Raw genomic sequence first — 21,427 nt, forward strand, 5'->3', positions numbered from 1 at the left:
AGTTTAAATCACACAGAGCTTCACCGACTCTCACTTTGCATCCTCCTCTCTGCTCACTCGCTCTGTCTCTCTCCTCCTCTCTGCATCTGCTGGTTGCTCTCCACCGTCAGGGCTCTTGTGAGGCGTCTTCCTCCCGAACATCTGCAACAGCTTCTCACCTGAAGAAATAAAACTTTTGTTTTTCCTCTAAAGCCTTGTGAGACACTGAGACCCAACTGCCACAATGGAGGCCATCAAGAAGAAGATGCAGATGCTGAAGTTGGACAAGGAGAACGCCATCGACAGGGCAGAGCAGGCTGAGTCCGACCAGAAGGCAGCGGAGGACAAATGCAAGCAGGTGAGACGAGGCTGATGGACTGATGACTGACTGGATGTGTGCTCTTCTAATAAGATAAGATAAACTTTATTGATCCCACACACGAAAATTGACAAGAACAGATGCAAAGTATAGAGAGCTATGCAACATTATGGTTATAACTGTCCAAATTAATAAGCATACTGTAATTAAAAAGTTACAATATTAGTTATTGAAGTTTTCTGGGATGTATTGCAAGGAGCGGAACGTCATCTGGATTATTTTATATGCAATTTTGTACACATTTTCCATATCATGATATATATCAATATCAAAAAGTATTCTTAATAATGTTATGATATTGATTTGAACTATATTAGGAAAACACATTAAGGTTATTGTGAGATCTAGTTGGAAATAGTTTCATGTATATTGAAATGATTTCCTTCTGAGGTGATTTTGAGTCTCTTTCATTCACTGATAAACCAAATTTAATTTATCTAGATTATTTTGTGAAAACAGCCAAATGTGTTTAATTTGTTATTCACATATAAGATTAACATATTGGTGTTTGTTTTTTTTAATTACAAAGATAATCTGGTCTAAAGATAATAAATAAATGCCATACCGCTTGTGCAGACTGCAGAGGGGCTCGACATAAAATGTCAAGTATTTCCCAAAGCACCAAATGCTGAATAACAGAGAGCAGCTGATGCTGAGCCCATGGGTCTTGTCTTCTGGTGGACAGGAGGAGGTGGAGGACGTCCACAGGGACGTGCAGTGACGACTGCTGGACAGCTTATCCACAGCGAACCAGGGGGATTACTTGAAGCTACCAGAAGTGGTGCTGCAGGAGTATAAACAACCCATCTGTAGCTCTGACTCTTACACAGGAGAGGACTGCATTACCCAGCATCCTTCTATGAATTCATGTCTGAAATGAAAACCTTCCAAACTCCAAATATCTGCACATCCATATTTGGTGCTGCGGTACCAGAGCTTGTTTGATATTTCAAGGGCTGACTTAATGATAGCGTACTTGTACCACTTGATACAAGCAAAGTAGAATCTGGAGATGTAATATGATATTTGAGGCTTCTAAATGGAGGCAATTATTGCACAGTGGGAGGTGGTAGTCGTCATCATAGCGGTACGGGAGGAATGCTAAAGAGCAGGGAGCTGGAGAGGAACGAGCAAAGACAGGAAAGAATCTCCTCTTTGGTTTCTAATCATACCCAAGGAGTGACAGTCGTCACTGGCACTGCACATATGGACCCCCGACATGTCCTCCACATCAAGGAACAGTCAGCATGAAATCCTAGAAGCTCTTTGAGTTTGTTTGGATGGCACTGATTCAAGCAGTGCTAAGAGAAACTTTTCTTTGCTATTCTTGGCACGATGGGGCAAACATCGGAGTGCGGTCAGGCCAAAACTAACACTCAATCTTAACATACATCACAAACGACGTCTCCAGCAGCAATTAAGCAGTAATTAAAGGATCTCCTTGCCCAAATTACAAAAGAATTTTAAAAATTCAGAAGCAATATGTCTTTTCAGAAGCAATGTCCCGGGTTACTCTTGATAAACCACAGATTCCATCACCAAGAGATTACATGGGAACTGCTTTCTACCGAAGAAATAGTCCTGATGAAAACCTTTGACAGCATGTTCTGTATTAAATATACACTCTGGTCCAGAGGGAAATATTTAAACAACTATCAGATGGATTGGCATGAGATTGTGTTCAGACATTCAAGGTTCCCAGAGGATGAAACCTAATGACATTGGTGATCCTCTGATGTTTCCTTTAACGCCACCATGAGGTTGATATTTGAGCTTTTAAGTCAAATGTCTTGGCAACTACTGGATGGATTGCCATGACATTTGGTATAGACTGTATATAAGAAGTGGACGTAGTCACAGTGATGTCACCCATTGGTTTGTGGACCGCCGTTTTGAAGCCTGGAGTTCGGCATTTTAGCCGTCACCATTTAGATTTTTGGCCGTCGTCATCTTGGGTTTTGGTTGTCACCATCTTGGTGTTTGTGCAACCAGAAGTGACACGAGAGGGTGGAGCTAAGTACAACCGAATGCTGAATAAGACATTTTTAGGCGACCAAAATGTTACAATTAACTTTCATGAACTGAAAACACACTGTGAAAGGGTTAAAGTTGTAAGACGAAAATACAGAACGACCCAGACCGAACAACACCATGGTAGCGCCCTGTTAATTACAAGGTAGCCACGCCTTAAAGCATAACCTGCTTTATCGTCTATTGTATTCTAAATGGGACCATAATTTACTAAAGGAACATCATGTATTAAAGAACGCTTGAAACTAGCGATTGAGACCATAAACTCATGTTTACACTGTTTACTGAGGTAATAGTAAAGAAAGTATAGGGTCATTTTCTCATAGACTTCTATACAATCAGACTTCTTTCTGCAACCAGAAAGATAGATAGAATGCAAGTTGAAGACACTTCAGCATTGGCTTCACTTTTCAGACCGGAGGTTGCCCACTGGTACAGACATGCATGTCCTCTGAGAATGAATTATAATAACTTTGGTGGTCCTCTGACTTTTCATCTATAGCGCCTTCATCAGGCCAAATATTCAAATTAGTCCAAAACTTTGTTTTATGGCCAAATACCTGTAAAACGGACATTCCCATCAGCGTCAGCTGTACTTGGTGTTAAGTGCCAATTAGCAAATATTAGCATGCTAACACGCTAAACTAAAATGTTGAACATGGTATTCATTATACCTGCAACATGTTAACATCATCCTGAGCATGTTAGCATGCTAATATTAGCATTTAGCTCAAAGCACCACTGTAGCTAAAGTCCCACAGAGCCACAGACATCTAACTTAGTGGTACTAGTCATGTCCCTACGTCTGAGTGCTTCTGGGTATTGAAAAAGTCTACTAAATTGGTTTTAATCTCAAATTGTTTCATGTTTTGTTTTGCCATGTTTTTCTTGTGTAGCATTAATGGACTATAACCTGTGCAACCCCAAGCCTTGAATCCTTGAATCCCCCATCACTGTATCAAAGCACTGCTGGATTTCTCCATGCAGTGTTTCATTCATACTTTGGTTTGTTTTTTTGCTGTATCCTTCCTGACTCTCTGTCACGTTTGCCTCCTCTCAGCTGGAGGACGAGCTGCTGTTCCTGCAGAAGAAAATGAAGGGAACAGAGGACGAGCTCGACAAGTATTCGGAGGCCCTGAAGGATGCTCAGGAGAAACTGGAACTGTCGGAGAAGAAGGCCGCAGATGTGAGTTAACCACAACGACGCCATCTGAAACACATTATCCACATTACAGTGGAAGACCACAACGTCTAGGTTTTTAGTTTGACAATGTATTGATTGCCACTCTTTCAGACGGACTAAACTAAATATCATCCTGTGATTGGTAAAATACTAGTGATGGAGACCAAAACAGATGTTCTTTTCTATGAACATTTGTTTTCAAGAATCATTGCATTAAGTGCCTTATACATTCAGTCTGTGTTGTTTCTACTGCTTACACTTGCCTTAATATTTTAGTTTTTTACTAGAGTGATGAAACATAGCAGCAGAGTGACATTCAGAAAATATAATAATCACAACCTACTTTGAGTTATTTGTCTAGTTATAATCATGGAAACTATAATGACCCAATCTTTAAGTCCCTTGGCTCCTATGATTTCAACAAAACAAAGGAATAAAAGAAGACAGTTGAGAGGTTTGCCATGAGATTGAATTTGAAAATCCCTTTTTGTGTATTAAACACAGGCAGGTACTGTACACTATGGAAACAATTTACACAAAACTCCTAATTTGAGTCTGCTACCACAATGTAGAAGGAAACTAACAACCCTGAAATGAATCCTGACATGAGTCATTTGTATCTTCTAACCCACATAGTGTTATTGGCGTCTTTGTGAGGTCTGCAACGGAGCCGTTTCTCAAGCACAGACAAAACTTAGCCGACCTGTAGCCGACCAGGAATCCCAGGAATGCAGCTTAAGCAAACAGAGAAGGCCGTACTGCAGTGTCTAATGAAATCAATGCTCTGGCCTTTTTGGGGCAGAGATATCACAGCTCTGTCCGGCCTTATAGTACACATACCTCATTGAATGACCATTCACCTTTAAAGAGCATCTATTTCATTCATGATCTTGCTTTTACAGCAACATACCTGAAAGATGATATCTGATTCAATGTTATCTTTGATCTGAAGCAAAAAGTTCAGCAACAAAATTGGAGACAATCAGGCTCAACTTTTTTGGGTAATCATGGGCAATATTATTGATATGACACCTGAAATACCTTTCTAATGTGGTTTTCCCAGTGGCGCATGACGATTCTCTTCTTTTACCGTTCAAATTTTTAGGATGTGTTATCTGGGAGTAACAAAATATGTGTTGTTGTAACACATGTTTAATTACTGGGGCTGCAACTAACACTTATTTTCATCATCCATTAATCTGCTGATTATTTTCTTAATTATTATTATCTTGTTTGGTCTATAAAATGTCCGAAAATAATGAAAAACAATTTTCACCATTTCCTGAAGCCAAACGTAGCGTCTTTTGTCTGACAAGCAGTCCAAAACCCAAAGCTATTCAGCTCATTATTTCATAAGATATTTTTAAAAAAAGATACAAATTCTCACAAATGAGAAGCTGGAACCAGTGAAAGTTTGGCATTTTGGTTGAAAACGTTTTTAAAACCATTAATCTATTGTCCAAATAGTTGCTGATGAGTTTTAGAATAATCAATTTATGTTTCAGTTGTAACAATTACACTAAAATGGAATTGACGAATGAAAGTAGCCTCCACGGTGTGTGTCTAAAACTACCAGTGAAAGCAGGTGAGATAAGACCCCAAAGGTTAAAGGTCAGATTACAAGATTACAAATGATCTCTGTATCAGATGACCTATCAGATGCCCACAGATTAGGGCTGTCCTCGACCATGGAAATTCTTAGTTGACCAACACTCATATGATTTTATCGACTAATTGATTGAAATCTTATGTTTACCAGAGATGTGCTCATAAGTTTCTCGGAAATAAATCATCCAGCATGGAAAAAGCATTAAAAAATCACTAATCAATTCTGTATATTAAAGCCTCAAAATGACATCTTTGGTCGACTACCATACGATTTTGCGACTAACCGATTAATTGATTTAATAGACAGATCTGTGAAGCTATATAATAAATAAATAATAACACAAAAACACCACTTTAAATATTGTGTTTACCAGAGATGTGCCATACATTTCTTGGAAATAAGTCATTCAGCATGAAAGAAGCATAAACAAACAACTAATCAATGAAGAGCCCTACCACAGATCTATTTTGGTCTGTCCACCACTACTTCTTCTAATGTGTTCCACACTGCCTATGAGGGATGCTGCTGATACATATAAATGTGACAGAATGGACAGAAAGAGAAAATAAACACAGGTTTTGCTCTGAAAAGTGAGGAGTAGGAGGAGGAGGAGGCAGAAGAAGGAATGTGTCGCCACCCTATGGTTGCGGGTCATCATGTCTGCAACCAAATCAATTTACATTCCAGGCTGCTGCAGGTCAACAACCCCTGTTGAAGAGGATTATCACTTATTGACCCTCCCTCTTCCTCTTCCACAAGTTAATCTTTGGACCTATCTGATTTCTACACATTTTACAACTTGCCTCTTGCTCCTTCACACATTCACACTTTTACTTTTTGTTTTCAAGAATCATTGCATTAAGTGCCTTCTACATTCAGTCTGTGTTGCTTCTACTGCTTACACTCGCTTTAATATTTTAGTTTTTTTCTAGAGTGATGAAACATAGCAGCAGAGTGACATTCAGAAAATATAATTATCAAAACCTACTTTGAGAGTCTAGTTATAATCATGGAAACCATAAGGGCACAATCTTTAAGTCCCTTGGCTCCTATGATTTCAACAAAACAAGGGAATAAAAGAAGACAGTCGAGAGGTTTGCCATGATCCATAATCTTTGGACCTTCTGATTTCTACACATTTTACAACTTGCCTCTTATTGCTCCTTCACACATTCACACTTTTCTTCTCTTTCCCCTTCCTCCCACAACCATATAATCATAAGTTATGATTCACATTAGTCACATATATGTGAATCACAGACAGATGAATCAGGTGATCTCTGTGCCCTCCTCCTTTTCGATCAGAGCAGAAGAATGCAGCCTAAGCAACACCTTACATTTGCCATATAAGTCCACAATAGACAGCCTCTGCACACTGACTTCACACACCTCTTTGTGGAGGAAAAGAGCAGAGCCTTCCCCTCCTAAAACCCTGTGATGTCATCTGGGACCGGCTTCTCAACAGGATTGGAGGATCTCGCCATAAATTTCCTGAAAACTCCCAGCCCTTTTTTTTCCTCCCCATCCCAGCCCTGACTGACTTCCTGCTCGAGAGAAAAAAAGAGTTTTCCTCGGAGTTAGCAACTTTATAAAGTTTTAAAGGAAACACCTAGTTCGATCTAGACGGCTACATTTGTCGGGCTCATTCTTTGTTTTTGTGAGGAGAACAAAAGTAGCAGACATAATGGAGATGGTAAAGAAGAAAATCCAGACTCTCCAGCAACAAGCTGATGACGCAGAAGACCGTGCACTGGAAGTACAAAGGGTGTTGGACTGTGAACGGGAATGCCGCGAAAAAGTGAGATAATGGTTCATTTATCCAACTTCAGTACTTTATCTTTACTATCACACACCTATTGAGCACATTTAGTGCAGGATTGTAAAGAATTTAGAACGCAAAGTGTCAATGTGTAGCGTTATGATGATGATAACGCTCTAATAAGAATTCCAAACGTTTCCTGCCAAACCCAATAGTAGATTTGTTGTTTTTATCTTGGAATGCGTAAATGTGGTCGTTTTAGACGTTTATAGGAAGTTGGGATCATCACTGTAGTGACATTCCCTCTCAGACTTTTGTTCGGCTGTGTTATCTAACTAGAACCCGCCCTAGATCTTCTCAAACACCTACGAATACAACGAGAGAAACTCGCAGTAGCCTATTACACCCATAGTCAGTGTTGGTTTAAATATTAAGGTGTGGCGGGCTTATTACGTTTTATTCAAACTGGGATTTCCCCCCCCCCGAATTATGTCAATGGTTTGTTCCTGTTTAGCAAAGCATCCAGTAGTCTTTGTTCTGTTTTTTGTCTGAATAACATTTGACACATATATCTGGAATTAGGAGCGCCTTCCTCCTCCTCCTCTTCTTCAGCCTCCACACAGGAAGAAAAGAGCAGACGTGTTTATCTGTGATATCAGGAAACAGGAAGCAGGCCTCAGAAGAAGCAATCTGTTGTCTCCCAAACATACATGGGTTTGCAGAGGAGCAGCTGTATCACTTCAGATATGTCAGGGTTATTAAGTCTGCTGCCAGTCTTGTTATTCTGCATCAGCAGTTTTCAAAGTATCTGGTTAAGCTGCAAAGTCCAGAAGTCATCATGGTTGTTGTTGAGAGTGAAATTGATTAAATGGAAGAAATCTGACTCATTGGATAGGAGGAAAAAGAAAACAGGGATATATGCATGCCCAGAGAATAAATAATAATAATAACAAACTTTATTTGTATAGCACCTTTCCAAACATAGTTACAAAGTGCTTTACATAAGTTAAAATAGTGCAAACATCAAGATAAAAACAATACAGAATAAAAACATAAAAACATAGGCCAAAATAAAATGTTGAACACAAGACTGATAGGCATAATTAAATAACTATCGATACCCAGCTCTTAATGTTGAGACCATTTGACTTCAAGAAGTATACATAAACTGATAAACCTTACTGCAGTATTAATGAGACGTTACACTCAAAACCAATACAACCTTTATAGATGGCTTTCAATGTGCAGCTTTGGCCATCCTCAACAGTATCCTTCCTCTTGTGGCAGCAGCTTGTTTCCTGGCTGATCTCTCACCTGTGACCTCTCTTTCCCTCTGTGTGTGTGTGTGTTGGTTTAGGCGGAGAGCGATGTGGCATCTTTGAACCGCAGGATCCAGTTGGTGGAGGAGGAGTTGGACCGCGCTCAGGAGAGACTGGCCACAGCCCTGCAGAAACTGGAGGAGGCTGAGAAGGCTGCAGATGAGAGTGAAAGGTGAGAATTAACGGTCATAATGCATTCATTAATAAAATTGTAGACATACCATCAGATACAAGACTGGAAAATGATTATCTAATGGCTTTTTTTGAAGGTCCCAAATCTGCCCACGTTTTGATTGGTTGGGAGCAGTGAAGTATAGCTTCATAGGATGAGTGGGATGGACACGTTTGAATTGTATGAAGTGGACAAGGTGGCAGAGCTGTTAGTTCTGGAAATATAAAATAAAACAACGCCAAGAGGGAAATTAGGTGTTTATTAGGGGTTTGCTGCACAAGAAACAGACCAGATACATATACAAAAAGATAGAATTAGAGCAAAGGAAATAAAGAAGCTAAACCAATAATTCAAATTAAATTAAAGCTATATACAGATACAAAATAAGTAGAGACCAAGATCATACTTGGTTTTTTTTTCCTGTCGAGACTTTATTTTTGTCAGTTTGGTATGTCCAGTGACACCAATAACTATGAGCTCATTGTAGTAAAAGGTGCAAAACAGAGTCTTAGCATTTGCATAATGTTGGGACTTGAAACCACAAAACCACAAACATATAGTCAGAAGCAGCCTGCAGCTATTTGTGCTGTGCTATTTGTGGTGTTGAACTAAAACCTGTCTGTCTTTCTGATCACCAGAGGCATGAAAGTGGTCGAGAATAGAGCCATGAAAGATGAGGAGAAGATGGAGATCCAGGAATTCCAGCTCAAAGAAGCCAAACACATCGCTGAGGAGGCGGACCGCAAATACGAGGAGGTGCGGACGCGGAGGTCACGTTTCAGCTGACTTTCGGTTTTCACGATGTCATTTCTTGTTTTTGCTCAACTGTGATTTTACATCTTTTTAACGTCAGGTTGCCCGTAAACTGGTGATCCTTGAGGGTGAGCTGGAGAGAGCAGAAGAGAGGGCCGAAATTGCAGAACTGTAAGCACAAATCGATGAAGTTATATGAATGCTCGCGGGCATCGTTCAGTTGTTACCAAGGTAAAAGGTCAAACATATTCAGAAAATTTAAATGTATTTCCTCTATTCATGCAGTAAGTGTGCCGACCTGGAAGAAGAGCTGAAGAATGTCACCAACAACCTCAAGTCGCTAGAGGCTCAGTCTGATAAGGTAAGTGTTGGTAATCTCTCCTGGATGATACGATACGATACGACACGACACGACACGACACGACACGACACGACACGACACGACACGACACGACACGACACGACACGATACGTCGCGATATGACACAAGACAATACAACACAAGACAATACGACACAAGACAATACGACACAATGCAATACGATACAACGCAATCCGACACGATATGACGCAACACGCCACAATATGATATAATACGATACGACACGATACAATACGGTACGACGCAGTCTGACACGATATGACACAATATGACGCAATGCGCTACGGCGCTCTACGATGCCCTACGATACGATACGATACGATACGATACGATACGATACGATACGATACGATACGATACTTTACGATACGATACATTTTATTGTCCCCATGGGGAAATTTGTCTTGGACTCAGATTTTGAACACATGATATGACACATGACATGTCGTCTTATCATATAGCTGCCTCCATAGAAGTAATAATAAAGAAACAAACAACATATAAACAACAAGGACCAGTTTATGCGTGCATGTTTGTCTCTATGAGCCTGCTGTTTGACCTTAAAACAACCTCAGTATGACTACTCAGCTGTTCCCCCGGAGCAGCAGAGCTTCTTGATGTTTTATTACATTCAATTCACCTGTAACATGTTTATCAATAGAGTGTACAACATAGATATTGAGTGTGAATAACTAATGGAATGATGGAGCTATACATTTTGACAAATAAAAACATTGTGATATTTATTGTTTTGGCATTGAAATGGTTATCTTTTCTGTCTCTGTAGTACTCTGAGAAAGAAGATAAATATGAGGAGGAGATTAAAGTCCTGAGTGACAAGCTTAAGGAGGTAAGTTCATGTCTCCTCGAGCTCTATTCTCTGAGGGAAACTGTGTCGGGATGATTATAATATGTTTATTGTCTTTTCAAAGGCGGAAACCCGTGCAGAATTCTCAGAGAGGTCAGTGACCAAGCTGGAGAAGACCATAGATGACTTAGAAGGTACACTTCATTTGAATCCTTCTTTTCAAATCCTTCTTTTGCTCAACCTTTCGTTCAAATCTTTATCGTACCTAATTTTCTTAATCTTTGATCTGATTTCTCTCTTTTTCCTCCTGATTTCCCATCATGGTCTGCACTATTCTGCCTTGTCTTCCACCTGCTCTCTCTCTCTGCCCTCTGACCTGCAGACGAACTGTACACTCAGAAGCTGAGATACAAGGCTATCAGCGAGGAGCTGGATAATGCCCTCAATGATATGAACACCTTGTAAACCTGGCTTTTAGCTCATGATGTTTCCACTTTCCCCTTTGTCTCTCTCCTTGCCCGATTAGAAGCACTTTGTCTCTTCCTTTCTCCCTTTGCTTTTAATGCCTCTGGCTCCTTTTGTGTTAATCTAAAGCTCAATAAAGATATTTTTCTCTTTTACCCTGTCTTCTGTCATTTCAGTTAAGCCTGCTTTCCACCACTCTGTAGCTGTAACATTCAATAGTTTCTATATTTATTGGCCATTCTAAAAATTGTATTAGCTTACCAATTGCACTTATGTGATCAATAATCTGTTCACTGACATAGCGATTGCATTTTATATCTGCTGTTACTTTTTTATTGCAGAGCGTCTATCGAAAGAAAGAGAGGTAAACTTAGGAATACAACAAGTCCTGGACCAAACACTGCAGGAGCTCAATTGCTTGTAAACTGCCAAGAAGAACATCAAACAAATAAAAAAACTAATTTCGGCACACCAGGACCTGAAATGTACATATAGTATTTATGCAGCTTGTTTCTTTATTTTCCCATTCTATTGTTTTTTATTTAATTATTTGTGTTTCATTGTATTCTGTTATATATAATGTGAATTTCCTTGGAAAGTGCTCTACAAATAAAACTATTATTATTATTATTATTATTATTATTATTATTATTTATGTATACTTTCTTTAATCTTTAGTCATCCATTATGAGATGATATATTTTGTGTTCAAACTAAATTAGATGGTAAATCAGACATTTAAATCTCCAGGCAAACACATTTACAATATTGTTTGAAACATTTTACAGTAAAAAAAATCCACTCTTCAATTCGGCATACAAACAAGTAGCTGCTTTGTCTATGATGCACCTGTTTTTACTCCACTAAAACAAAGCTGTAAACACAACAACAAACAGATGTTGAACTTGATTCCTCCAGAATTAAATGCATCTTGATTAACTTTTTTTTACCAGAAGATGCTCCTGGTTGGGAACCGCTGTGTCACATTAACTTCATTCTGTCATCAACCTTGATTTCATCCTGTAGCTCCCTCTACTGGATGAATGGCTGATCGGCATTAGCCAACCAGTTTTCAGATAAAAGTGCTCTTGCCTCAATATGATCACCACAAGATAGCACCATTTTCAACTGTTAGGATCAAACTGCAATGCAAACTGTTGCCACATATATAAGATAAGATTTTCATTAATTGGAACTAAACAGCAAACCCCAGGCCATGAAAAACAGCCACAGACCACAAGAACACAAAACTCTTTTACACAGATTTAATGAAAATAATTCAGGCACTTCATGTGTAAAATGTGTCTCAGAGGAGGAGACATTAGTACAGTGTAGGTGGAAGTAGATGACACATCTGATATTGTGTCTGTAACATTACCTCTCTGCTGACGTCTTTGTACCTTGGGTCTCTTTCCTAATGATGTGAAACTATCAAAATCTGAGGCAAGTCTTTGTATCCTACAGGCAAAAATATTTTATTACTCTTCAATGGAAAAAATCTGAAGCACCAACTATTAATCAATGGCAGAATAGCATCTCAAGCTGTCTGCATGGAAAAACTGACGTATGCTACTCAAGGCCACAAACACGCTTTATGTACTACCTGGAAAACCAAGTTACCCAACCAACTCTGTACTTTCTGTAGAAGTCACAGTCTTTCTAATTATTATTGTTATTATTATTACTATTTCTAACAATTCTCTCATTTTTATTATTCTTAATGGTGTTTTTAATTTCACTTATATATTTTAGCATCTACTGGCCTATTGTCTAATTTATTGTCTATCTGCCCTTGTTTGAATGTGTTGCATTATATTTTCTTTTGTAAAGCACTTTGATCTCTTGTATGAAAAGTGCTCTATAGATAAAGTTATTATTATTGTTATTATTATTATTATTATTATTATTATTATCATATTATTATTATTAATAATAAGAAATGTAGCTTATGCATGACAGAATTATGACCTAATGAACTAGATACATCGTGTTTTTTTGTTGATATTTGTTTGTTGTTGTTTTTCCTTAGTGTTTTCTGTGTGTGTATCAATTAATGCTGTACCGAATACCATTTTTTGGGCTTCAAAGCTTTGGGCTATTTTACATATACATACACAAAAGTACATCATCAAGCATGTCCAAATACATTTGGCCATCTAGTTGTGTGGTCGGGTGGTGAATCTTGCATAATCAGCCACTCATTATGTATTTCCATTGCAATGGTGCTAATATGTGTCTAACCTCACTAAACGAACTCAGATTATCATTCAACTGCAAACTGGTATTTGTGCAAATCTTCACCGTCATAAGTGCCGACCCACGTCCTATAACTTCATACTTAAACTTAAATGAACCCAATCATCTCACAGACTATAACTGCAACTCTTAAATGGCAGCCAAGCAGCAAATATTGACTTCATCCGAGGCGAAAAGATTCTTGAAGCACAAGTAGAAGCATTGCTGCTTCTTATATCTAAAAATATAGCACTTCGTACGTCAGTGTATTATAATACACAAAGCTACTGGAGTAATCATTGAGGTAGTGCAGGCTTAACATTAAAATAACTTAGGTCTAAAGACCTGCTCAAGTAAACTAACCCAAACAGCAGGTGCTTTTCACCTCTGTGTGTCAAAGAGATAAAGAAGAGAAGGGATGAAGATGTGTGAATGATCAGCTGGGTCCTTTTGGGAGAAAACAGTGTGAAAATTCTGCAGTGACATTTGATACAGTTAAATATAGAAGCAACTGAAGGAGGGACAGTAAAAATGACCATCTGAGTTTTTTTTCTCTAAGAACACCCCCCACCCTCTTGGCGTGAAAGGCCTTTCAGCACCAGGCTTGTGCGAGACAACTGTACCTCATATGAGTGACAGATGTGATCCCTTTGGGTAAGATGGAGTCTAGACATTGTCAGAAGTCATAGATACAACTGGACTGAGTTACACAGCCAAATATAACAGACTGCCACTTCCCTCAGCCACTTCCATACACTACACACAGTGTTTGTGTTTGGGGTTGTAGGTGGGGATCGCTGGATGTCGTTGTGTAGTTAGTAAGACATGTTTGTGCAGAAGCCGCAGGGCTGACGTGTTTACTCTTGTTGCGGAAAGGGCTTGTCTACACTATGAGTCAGTGCGTCACGCAGGTGTTACATGTGCAGGTGTTGCCACAGCAAATTTTAGGAATATTACAGACGTTCGTATTAGACTGTAAAGACTGTAATAAATGTGTTTTGATCATACAGTGGCAACATTTAACCCAGACCTGTAATGTCCACATATCCCTTGCATGACATCAAGCACTTAAGACTCCTAAAACTGTTTGTATTCTTCATGGTAGCGTTCATATAATCTGTTCCACCATTCCCATGGCTTTGTGATTTATACTTAGCAGGACTTTGACTCTACTCCCAAGGCGATCCTGTGGCTTTTTGGGGAGTTTTTTACCATACAAGGAGAAGAGGAGTTTAGCTCAGTTTCCTGTGGGAGGGTTCTTATTTCTCTCACTCTGCATATGATTCACTTTGTCTCTATTTCTCTCTTCTACAACGCTGAGGCTCACTATACAACCTGAAAAGAATTTTATTAAAAAGAAAACATCACTACAACACGTCCAAAATCAACATTTGTTACATTGAATAGTGTCTGAGCATTGTATTATCATAACATTGTGTGTAGCCAGCATCCTGACCGACCAAATAAGGCACACAGTCACAATGTAATGATGTCAGCTTAACCCCCGGGCTGTAAAGCTATCAAACTGTCACCACTTTTATAAACTTATGCCAAAAAAGGCTGCAGGTTCCCTCCCCTGCTACAGTTAGAAAGAATCCTATTAGTCCACTTACAGCACTATCAGTCTCTAACTCTCCAACAGAAAAGATTTGTGCATCTACATTTTTACGTTACACACTGTGTAACACAGTTCTTATGGATTCTCATTTGGTGTGAGGCCCCAACCTCACACCAAATGATCTCAGCCAATCTGACATGTCAAGACCATCCTGTGAAAAACATCACGAATATAAAGTAAGAAAAACAGTGTTGTTTTTAGCTTTGCGACAATACATTTTTAATATAATCAATGGGTTTTTAGATGTTTTATTTAGCTTTAAGTGAAGGTAGGCAGTATATTTTTGGCATCATTTGGCAAAAATTCCATAATAACCTTTCAGCATATTGTAATTCAAGTGTTCTGAGAGAAAACCAGACTTCTGCTCCTCCTCATGGCTCTGTTTTCAGGCTTTGAAAAATCTAGCCCGTGACAGGAGACTTTGGCCAATCACAGGTCATTTCAGAGATAGAGAGTATTCCTATTGAGCGTTCCTATTGAGCGTTCCTATTGAGCGTTCCTATTGAGCGTTCCTATTGGCTGTGCACTGGTTGGTGGGCGGTGCTTGGTATTTCCTCAACTTATCTCAACATGGCTGCCGGGTCACAAACTTTCTCATTTTACATCTAAACAGTACACTACAAGATGTGTCTGAAAACATTTGAGGAGAACAATAAGCATTACAGTAACAGAATGTTGATTCATATTTGATCAGCGCTGCCTAGTTTGACCGTTTGATCAGAGTTTGCGAGTGATTGACAGCCGGCTCTCATAGACGGCAGATGGACAGCAGACCTCAGATCAGCTCTGATGGTTGTTTTCCTCCAGTCTGTGAAATCTTGCAGACGCCATGAGCACCGGAGGACACAGTGGCACATTTTCAGATTACCAGTCTCATGCACTAATGTCCGGATATAGTGACCGTTTTATAAAAATAACTTTTTTTTATCATATTTGCTCCAATTCCACTGCAGCTTTATAGGTACAGTATGAAGGATTTGATGACAGGAGAGCTGCTACTCTACTCGGGCCATGAAGAAGACAAAGCCCCGCACACAGAGGGAGTCGGTCTTCTTCTATCAAGAACAGCACAGAGAGCCCTGATTGGATGGGAAGCACATGGTCCAAGAATCATAACAGCTTCTTTTAGAACTAAGAAGCAGTAGATCAAGATGAATGTGATACAGTGTTACGCACCAACAAACGACAGCAACGATGAAAATAAGGATGACTTTTATAACAGACTGCAGAGCATCCTGGAACAGATAAAGGGAAAAGATATCAGTATTCTCATGGGGGACTTCAATGCAAAGATCGGAAGAGACAACACAGGCTACGAAGAAGTAATGGGCAAGCAGGGTTTGGGAGAGATGAGTAAGAATGGAGAGAGATTTGCAGACACCTGTGCCCTGAACAACCTAGTCATAGGTGGAATCGTCTTTCAACACAAGAGGATTCATAAAGCGACCTGGATATCACCGGATGGCGTGACAGAGAACCAGATCGACCACTTCTGTATAACCAGGAAGTTCAGGAGATCACTTCAGGACCTACGGGTGAGGAGAGGAGCAGACATAGCATCAGATCACCACCTGCTAGTTGCCACTCTGAAGCTGAAACTGAAGAAGCACTGGATGGAAACAACAACAAAGAGACAGAAGTTCAACGTCCGCCTTTTGGAAGAGACACAGAAAAGGGAGGAGTACACGCTGACTCTGAAGAACAGATTCCAGGTATTGCAAGATCTGGGCATGGAAGAAGACATGCAAGACCAATGGGAAAAGATAAGAGAGGCCGTCACAACAACATGTCAGGAAGTAATCGGACTAAAGAAGTGCCAGCAGAAAGAGTGGATATCAGCAGAAACTCTACACAAGATAGAAGAGAGAAGACAGAAGAAGGCAGAGATTAACAACTGTCGTACAAGAACAACCAAGGCAAAAGCCCAACAAGAATACACAGAGGTCAACAGAAAGGTAAAGAAAAGTGCGAAGAAGGACAAGAGAAATTACATCGACAGCCTGGCTAAAGAAGCAGAAGAGGCGGCAGCAAAGGGAAACATGAAAGAGCTGTACGACACCACCAAGAAGCTGTCCAGCAAGACCAGACAGACAGATCGACCAGTGAAAGACAAGGAAGGGAAGACGATCACAGAACTAGAGCAACAACAGGAGAGATGGGCAGAACACTTTGAAGAACTTCTGAACAGACCTACACCACCTAACCCTCCAGACATTCAACCTGCGGAGACGGATTTGCCCATCAACTGCGGAAAACCCACCAAGCTGGAAATTAAAAAGGCCATCACACAATTGAGGAACAACAAGGCAGCAGGACCAGACAACATTCCGGCAGAGGCGCTGAAGGCAGACATGGACACCTCCGTAGAGATGCTGCACCCACTGTTTCAGAAGATCTGGGAGAAGGAGGAAGTACCAACAGACTGGCAAGAGGGCTATCTGGTCAAGCTCCCCAAGAAAGGAGACCTGAGCAAATGCTCTAACTACAGAGGAATCATGCTTCTCTCAGTGCCAGGAAAGATATTCAACAGAATTCTCCTGGAACGAATAAAGAAAGCTGTGGACCCACTGCTAAGAGACCAGCAAGCAGGCTTTCGGCAGAATAGATCATGCGTGGACCAGATCGCAACTCTCCGCATCATAGTTGAACAGTCATTGGAATGGAATTCTCCGCTATACATCAACTTCATAGACTATGAGAAGGCATTTGACAGCATTGACAGAAGCATCCTCTGGAAACTACTTCGATACCATGGCATTCCAGAAAAAATGGTCAACATAATCAGGAACTCTTACGCAGGGATGACCTGCAGAGTTATCCATGGAGGACAGCTCACCAGAAGCTTCCAAGTGAAGACCGGCGTCAAGCAAGGCTGTCTACTGTCCCCTTTCCTCTTCCTCACGGTTATCGATTGGATAATGAAGACCACAACAGCACAGAGGAGAAACGGGATCCAGTGGACACTCACAACACAGCTAGACGACTTAGACTTTGCTGATGACCTGGCTTTGCTGTCTCACAGCCGACAACAGATGCAAGAAAAGACAACAATACTGGCAGACACATCATCACAAATAGGCCTCAACATCCATAAAGGAAAAAGTAAAGTCCTCAAGGTCAACACAACCAGTGAAGACTCAGTGACCTTGGAGGGAACAGCACTGGAAGAAGTAGAAGCCTTTACATACCTCGGTAGTGTCATCAATAAACAGGGTGGAACGGATGCAGATGTCAGAGCCAGAATCGGCAAGGCAAGGGCTTCATTCATACAACTAAAGAACATCTGGAGCTCCAAAGAAATCAGCCGGCGGACAAAGCTCAGACTCTTCAACTCCAACATTAAACCAATACTCCTCTATGGTTCAGAGACGTGGAGGACAACAAAGACCACAACAACAAAAGTACAAACATTCATAAACAACTGCCTGAGGCGCATCTTAAACATCCACTGGCCGGATACCATCAGTAACAATGATCTTTGGCAAAGAACAGGTCAAAAACCTGTTGAAGAAGAGATCAGGAGAAGGAGATGGGGATGGATTGGCCATACACTCCGGAAACCCGGTACCAGCATCACCAGGCAGGCCCTTAGATGGAACCCACAAGGCAAAAGAAGGAGAGGCCGGCCCAAGAACACCTGGCGCAGGGACCTTGACACGGACATCACACAGAGCGGGCTGACATGGAAACAACTGGAGAGGAAAGCCCAGGACAAAAGACTCTGGCGGACTGTGGTCAACGGCCTATGCTCCACAAAGGAGCGAAAGGCTTTGAATGAATGAAGGATTTGGCAACATCTAGCGGTGAGGTTGCAGATTGCAAGTAACTGAAGCTTCTCCCATGTGCCAAGCATGTAGGAGAACTACGGTGGCCAATGTGAAAACGTGAATGGCTCTATCTAGAGCCAGTGTTTGTCCATTCTGGGCTACTGTAGAAACAAACTGTAGACTCCGTGGAGAGGACCTGCTGCCTATGATAGAAACAGCTCATTCTAAGGTAACGAAAACACAATGATTCTTATTTTAACGTGCTTATACACTAAAGAAAACATACTTATTAATATTATATTCCATTTCTGCTAATAGATCCCCCTAAATGTTATACACTGTTCCTTTAAAAAGTAGAAGAATTTTCACATAACACATATAGGAAAATACGTGGATTTCAATGGACAGCAACAATATGCTCCTAAAACTCAGGCTACCTACAGAAAACCTGTACAGAGTCCTCTGTGCCAAAGCACAACCAGGACAATGTCAAAGGAATGACATCAAATAAGGGGAAATACACTGAAACGGTGGCAATGCAACAAGAAAACCAAGAGTTGCATGTGTCCGGGTTTATCTTCAGATGTCACTTAAATGGCCACTGTGTGCCTCCTCGCTGTTCTTTGAGTTTCCTTGTAATCTTTATTTTTAGCTGGGGCAGCTGGCACAGAAGAGGTGGAAGCAAAAAGACAGGTCCCTCGGTGCTGATGAGATAGATATAGGCAGCTCACACGCACTATGACAAATTCAAATTTACCACTGTCTGCACCAAGATTAACCAGAAATTACAAAAATAAAAATGATAAAATCCAACTGGTTTCTGATAATCTGCAAATAAAGATCATGGCGTGAACACTATGCATGACTCATTTTCCAAATATCTTATAAGTGTAGAAAAAGAAATTCCTGGAAACCATCTCAAGTTGTAACCTCCAGTCAACAATGCTTTTTATGTTGTGCGCCTTACAAATTACAGAAAGCAGATCTAAATAAAGGTCTGTCAGACCAATAGTAATTAAGAGGACTTTAACTGCAGTGGACTTATGGTTTATGTGTTTGTAGCTCGACTGTAACGCTGCAGCTGCCTGGTGTAGATCACATACACGCAGCTCTTTCTCCACATTTTCTTTGGCTGGATCATTTTCCAGCAGCCCTTTTTCATTCAGCGGTAGAATGAAAACTATGTCCTTTCTAACCAACTCTGGTATTAACATCAATCTGAACATTCCTGAGTAACAACACAGGCATATATGTATGCAGTCCAAAAGGGGGAAATGAACTCAGATTACTAATGTGAACAATGTCCAACTAATTCTGGGTCTTTCTCCTTCTTCTTATCTCTCCTGTTCAAAACAAAAGGGCCATGATCCAAATAAGGAGATAGGAGATCTACACCATGTTGTTCCTTCAAGAGGTGAAATTGAGATTAGGGAGGGGGGCACAGCTCTAGAGTAGCCAACGCGGGGAGTGACGGAAGGGGTGAACGGTGGGAAAGGGCTGTCACTAGAGACTGGGGCTGTCTCCAAACCTCCAGTCAAGTTTAAATCACACAGAGCTTCACCGACTCTCACTTTGCATCCTCCTCTCTGCTCACTCGCTCTGTCTCTCTCCTCCTCTCTGCATCTGCTGGTTGCTCTCCACCGTCAGGGCTCTTGTGAGGCGTCTTCCTCCCAAACATCTGCAACAGCTTCTCACCTGAAGAAATAAAACTTTTTTTCCCCCTCTAAAGCCTTGTGAGACACTGAGACCCAACTGCCACCATGGAGGCCATCAAGAAGAAGATGCAGATGCTGAAGTTGGACAAGGAGAACGCCATCGACAGGGCAGAGCAGGCTGAGTCCGACCAGAAGGCAGCGGAGGACAAATGCAAGCAGGTGAGACGAGGCTGATGGACTGATGACTGACTGGATGTGTGCACTTCTAATAAGATAAGATAAACTTTATTGATCCCACACACGGAAATTGACAAGAACAGATGCAAAGTATAGAGAGCTATGCAACATTATGGTTATAACTGTCCAAATTAATAAGCATACTGTAATTAAAAAGTTACAATATTAGTTGTTGAAGTTTTCTGGGATGTATTGCAAGGAGCGGAACGTCATCTGGATTATTTCATATGCAATTTTGTACACATTTTCCATATCATGATATATATCAATATCAAAAAGTATTCTTAATAATGTTGTGATATTGATTTGAACTATATTAGGAAAACACATTAAGGTTATTGTGAGATCTAGTTGCTCCTTTCAGAACGAAGTTGGAAATAGTTTCATGTATGTTGAAATGATTTCCTTCTGAGGTGATTTTGAGTCTCTTTCATTCACTGATAAACCAAATTTAATTTATCTAGATTATTTTGTGAAAACAGCCAAATGTGTTTAATTTGTTATTCACATATAAGATTAACATATTGGTGTTTTTTTTTTAAATTACAAAGATAATCTGGTCTAAAGATAATAAATAAATGCCATACCGCTTGTGCAGACTGCAGAGGGGCTCGACATAAAATGTCAAGTATTTCCCAAAGCACCAAATGCTGAATAACAGAGAGCAGCTGATGCTGAGCCCATGGGTCTTGTCTTCTGGTGGACAGGAGGAGGTGGAGGACGTCCACAGGGACGTGCAGTGACGACTGCTGGACAGATTATCCACAGCGAACCAGGGGGATTACTTGAAGCTACCAGAAGTGGTGCTGCAGGAGTATAAACAACCCATCTGTAGTAGCTCTGACTCTTACACAGGAGAGGACTGCATTACCCAGCATCCTTCTATGAATTCATGTCTGAAATGAAAACCTTCCAAACTCCAAATATCTGCACATCCATATTTGGTGCTGCGGTACCAGAGCTTGTTTGATATTTCAAGGGCTGACTTAATGATAGCGTACTTGTACCACTTGATACAAGCAAAGTAGAATCTGGAGATGTAATATGATATTTGAGGCTTCTAAATGGAGGCAATT

At 40.5% G+C, this 21,427-nt stretch overlaps 1 protein-coding gene, 1 long non-coding RNA gene and 1 pseudogene across 5 annotated transcripts; 2 read left to right on the plus strand and 1 right to left on the minus strand.

The window, feature by feature from the left end:
• LOC141777513 (tropomyosin alpha-3 chain-like) lies at positions 1-12,724 on the plus strand. 4 transcript variants are annotated; one of them, XM_074651820.1, is made up of 9 exons: positions 1-337; positions 3,450-3,575; positions 8,298-8,431; positions 9,070-9,187; positions 9,285-9,355; positions 9,470-9,545; positions 10,354-10,416; positions 10,499-10,568; positions 11,181-12,724. In XM_074651820.1, the coding sequence occupies exons 1-9, from the start codon at positions 224-226 to the stop codon at positions 11,261-11,263; spliced, it is 855 nt and encodes a 284-aa protein (XP_074507921.1). In that variant the 5' UTR covers positions 1-223; the 3' UTR covers positions 11,264-12,724. The 4 variants fall into 4 exon arrangements, with proteins under 4 accessions (XP_074507921.1, XP_074507922.1, XP_074507924.1 ...); XM_074651821.1 differs by lacking the exon at positions 11,181-12,724 and adding an exon at positions 10,757-10,994 and having other exon boundaries at positions 16-337; XM_074651823.1 differs by lacking the exons at positions 1-337; positions 3,450-3,575; positions 11,181-12,724 and adding exons at positions 6,535-6,979; positions 10,757-10,994.
• A 2,304-nt stretch (positions 12,725-15,028) lies between these two features.
• LOC141777511 (uncharacterized) lies at positions 15,029-18,489 on the plus strand (annotated as a pseudogene).
• A 1,541-nt stretch (positions 18,490-20,030) lies between these two features.
• On the minus strand, positions 20,031-21,221 carry LOC141777518 (uncharacterized). The gene is made up of 2 exons (XR_012595911.1): positions 20,939-21,221; positions 20,031-20,379 (listed from the first exon to the last, which is right to left on the minus strand). It is a non-coding gene; the product is annotated as an uncharacterized LOC141777518 (long non-coding RNA).
• Between the last annotated feature and the right edge of the window lie 206 nt (positions 21,222-21,427).

This window comes from Sebastes fasciatus, chromosome 11 (genome assembly GCF_043250625.1).
Source record: "Sebastes fasciatus isolate fSebFas1 chromosome 11, fSebFas1.pri, whole genome shotgun sequence".
Lineage (NCBI taxonomy): Eukaryota > Metazoa > Chordata > Actinopteri > Perciformes > Sebastidae > Sebastes > Sebastes fasciatus.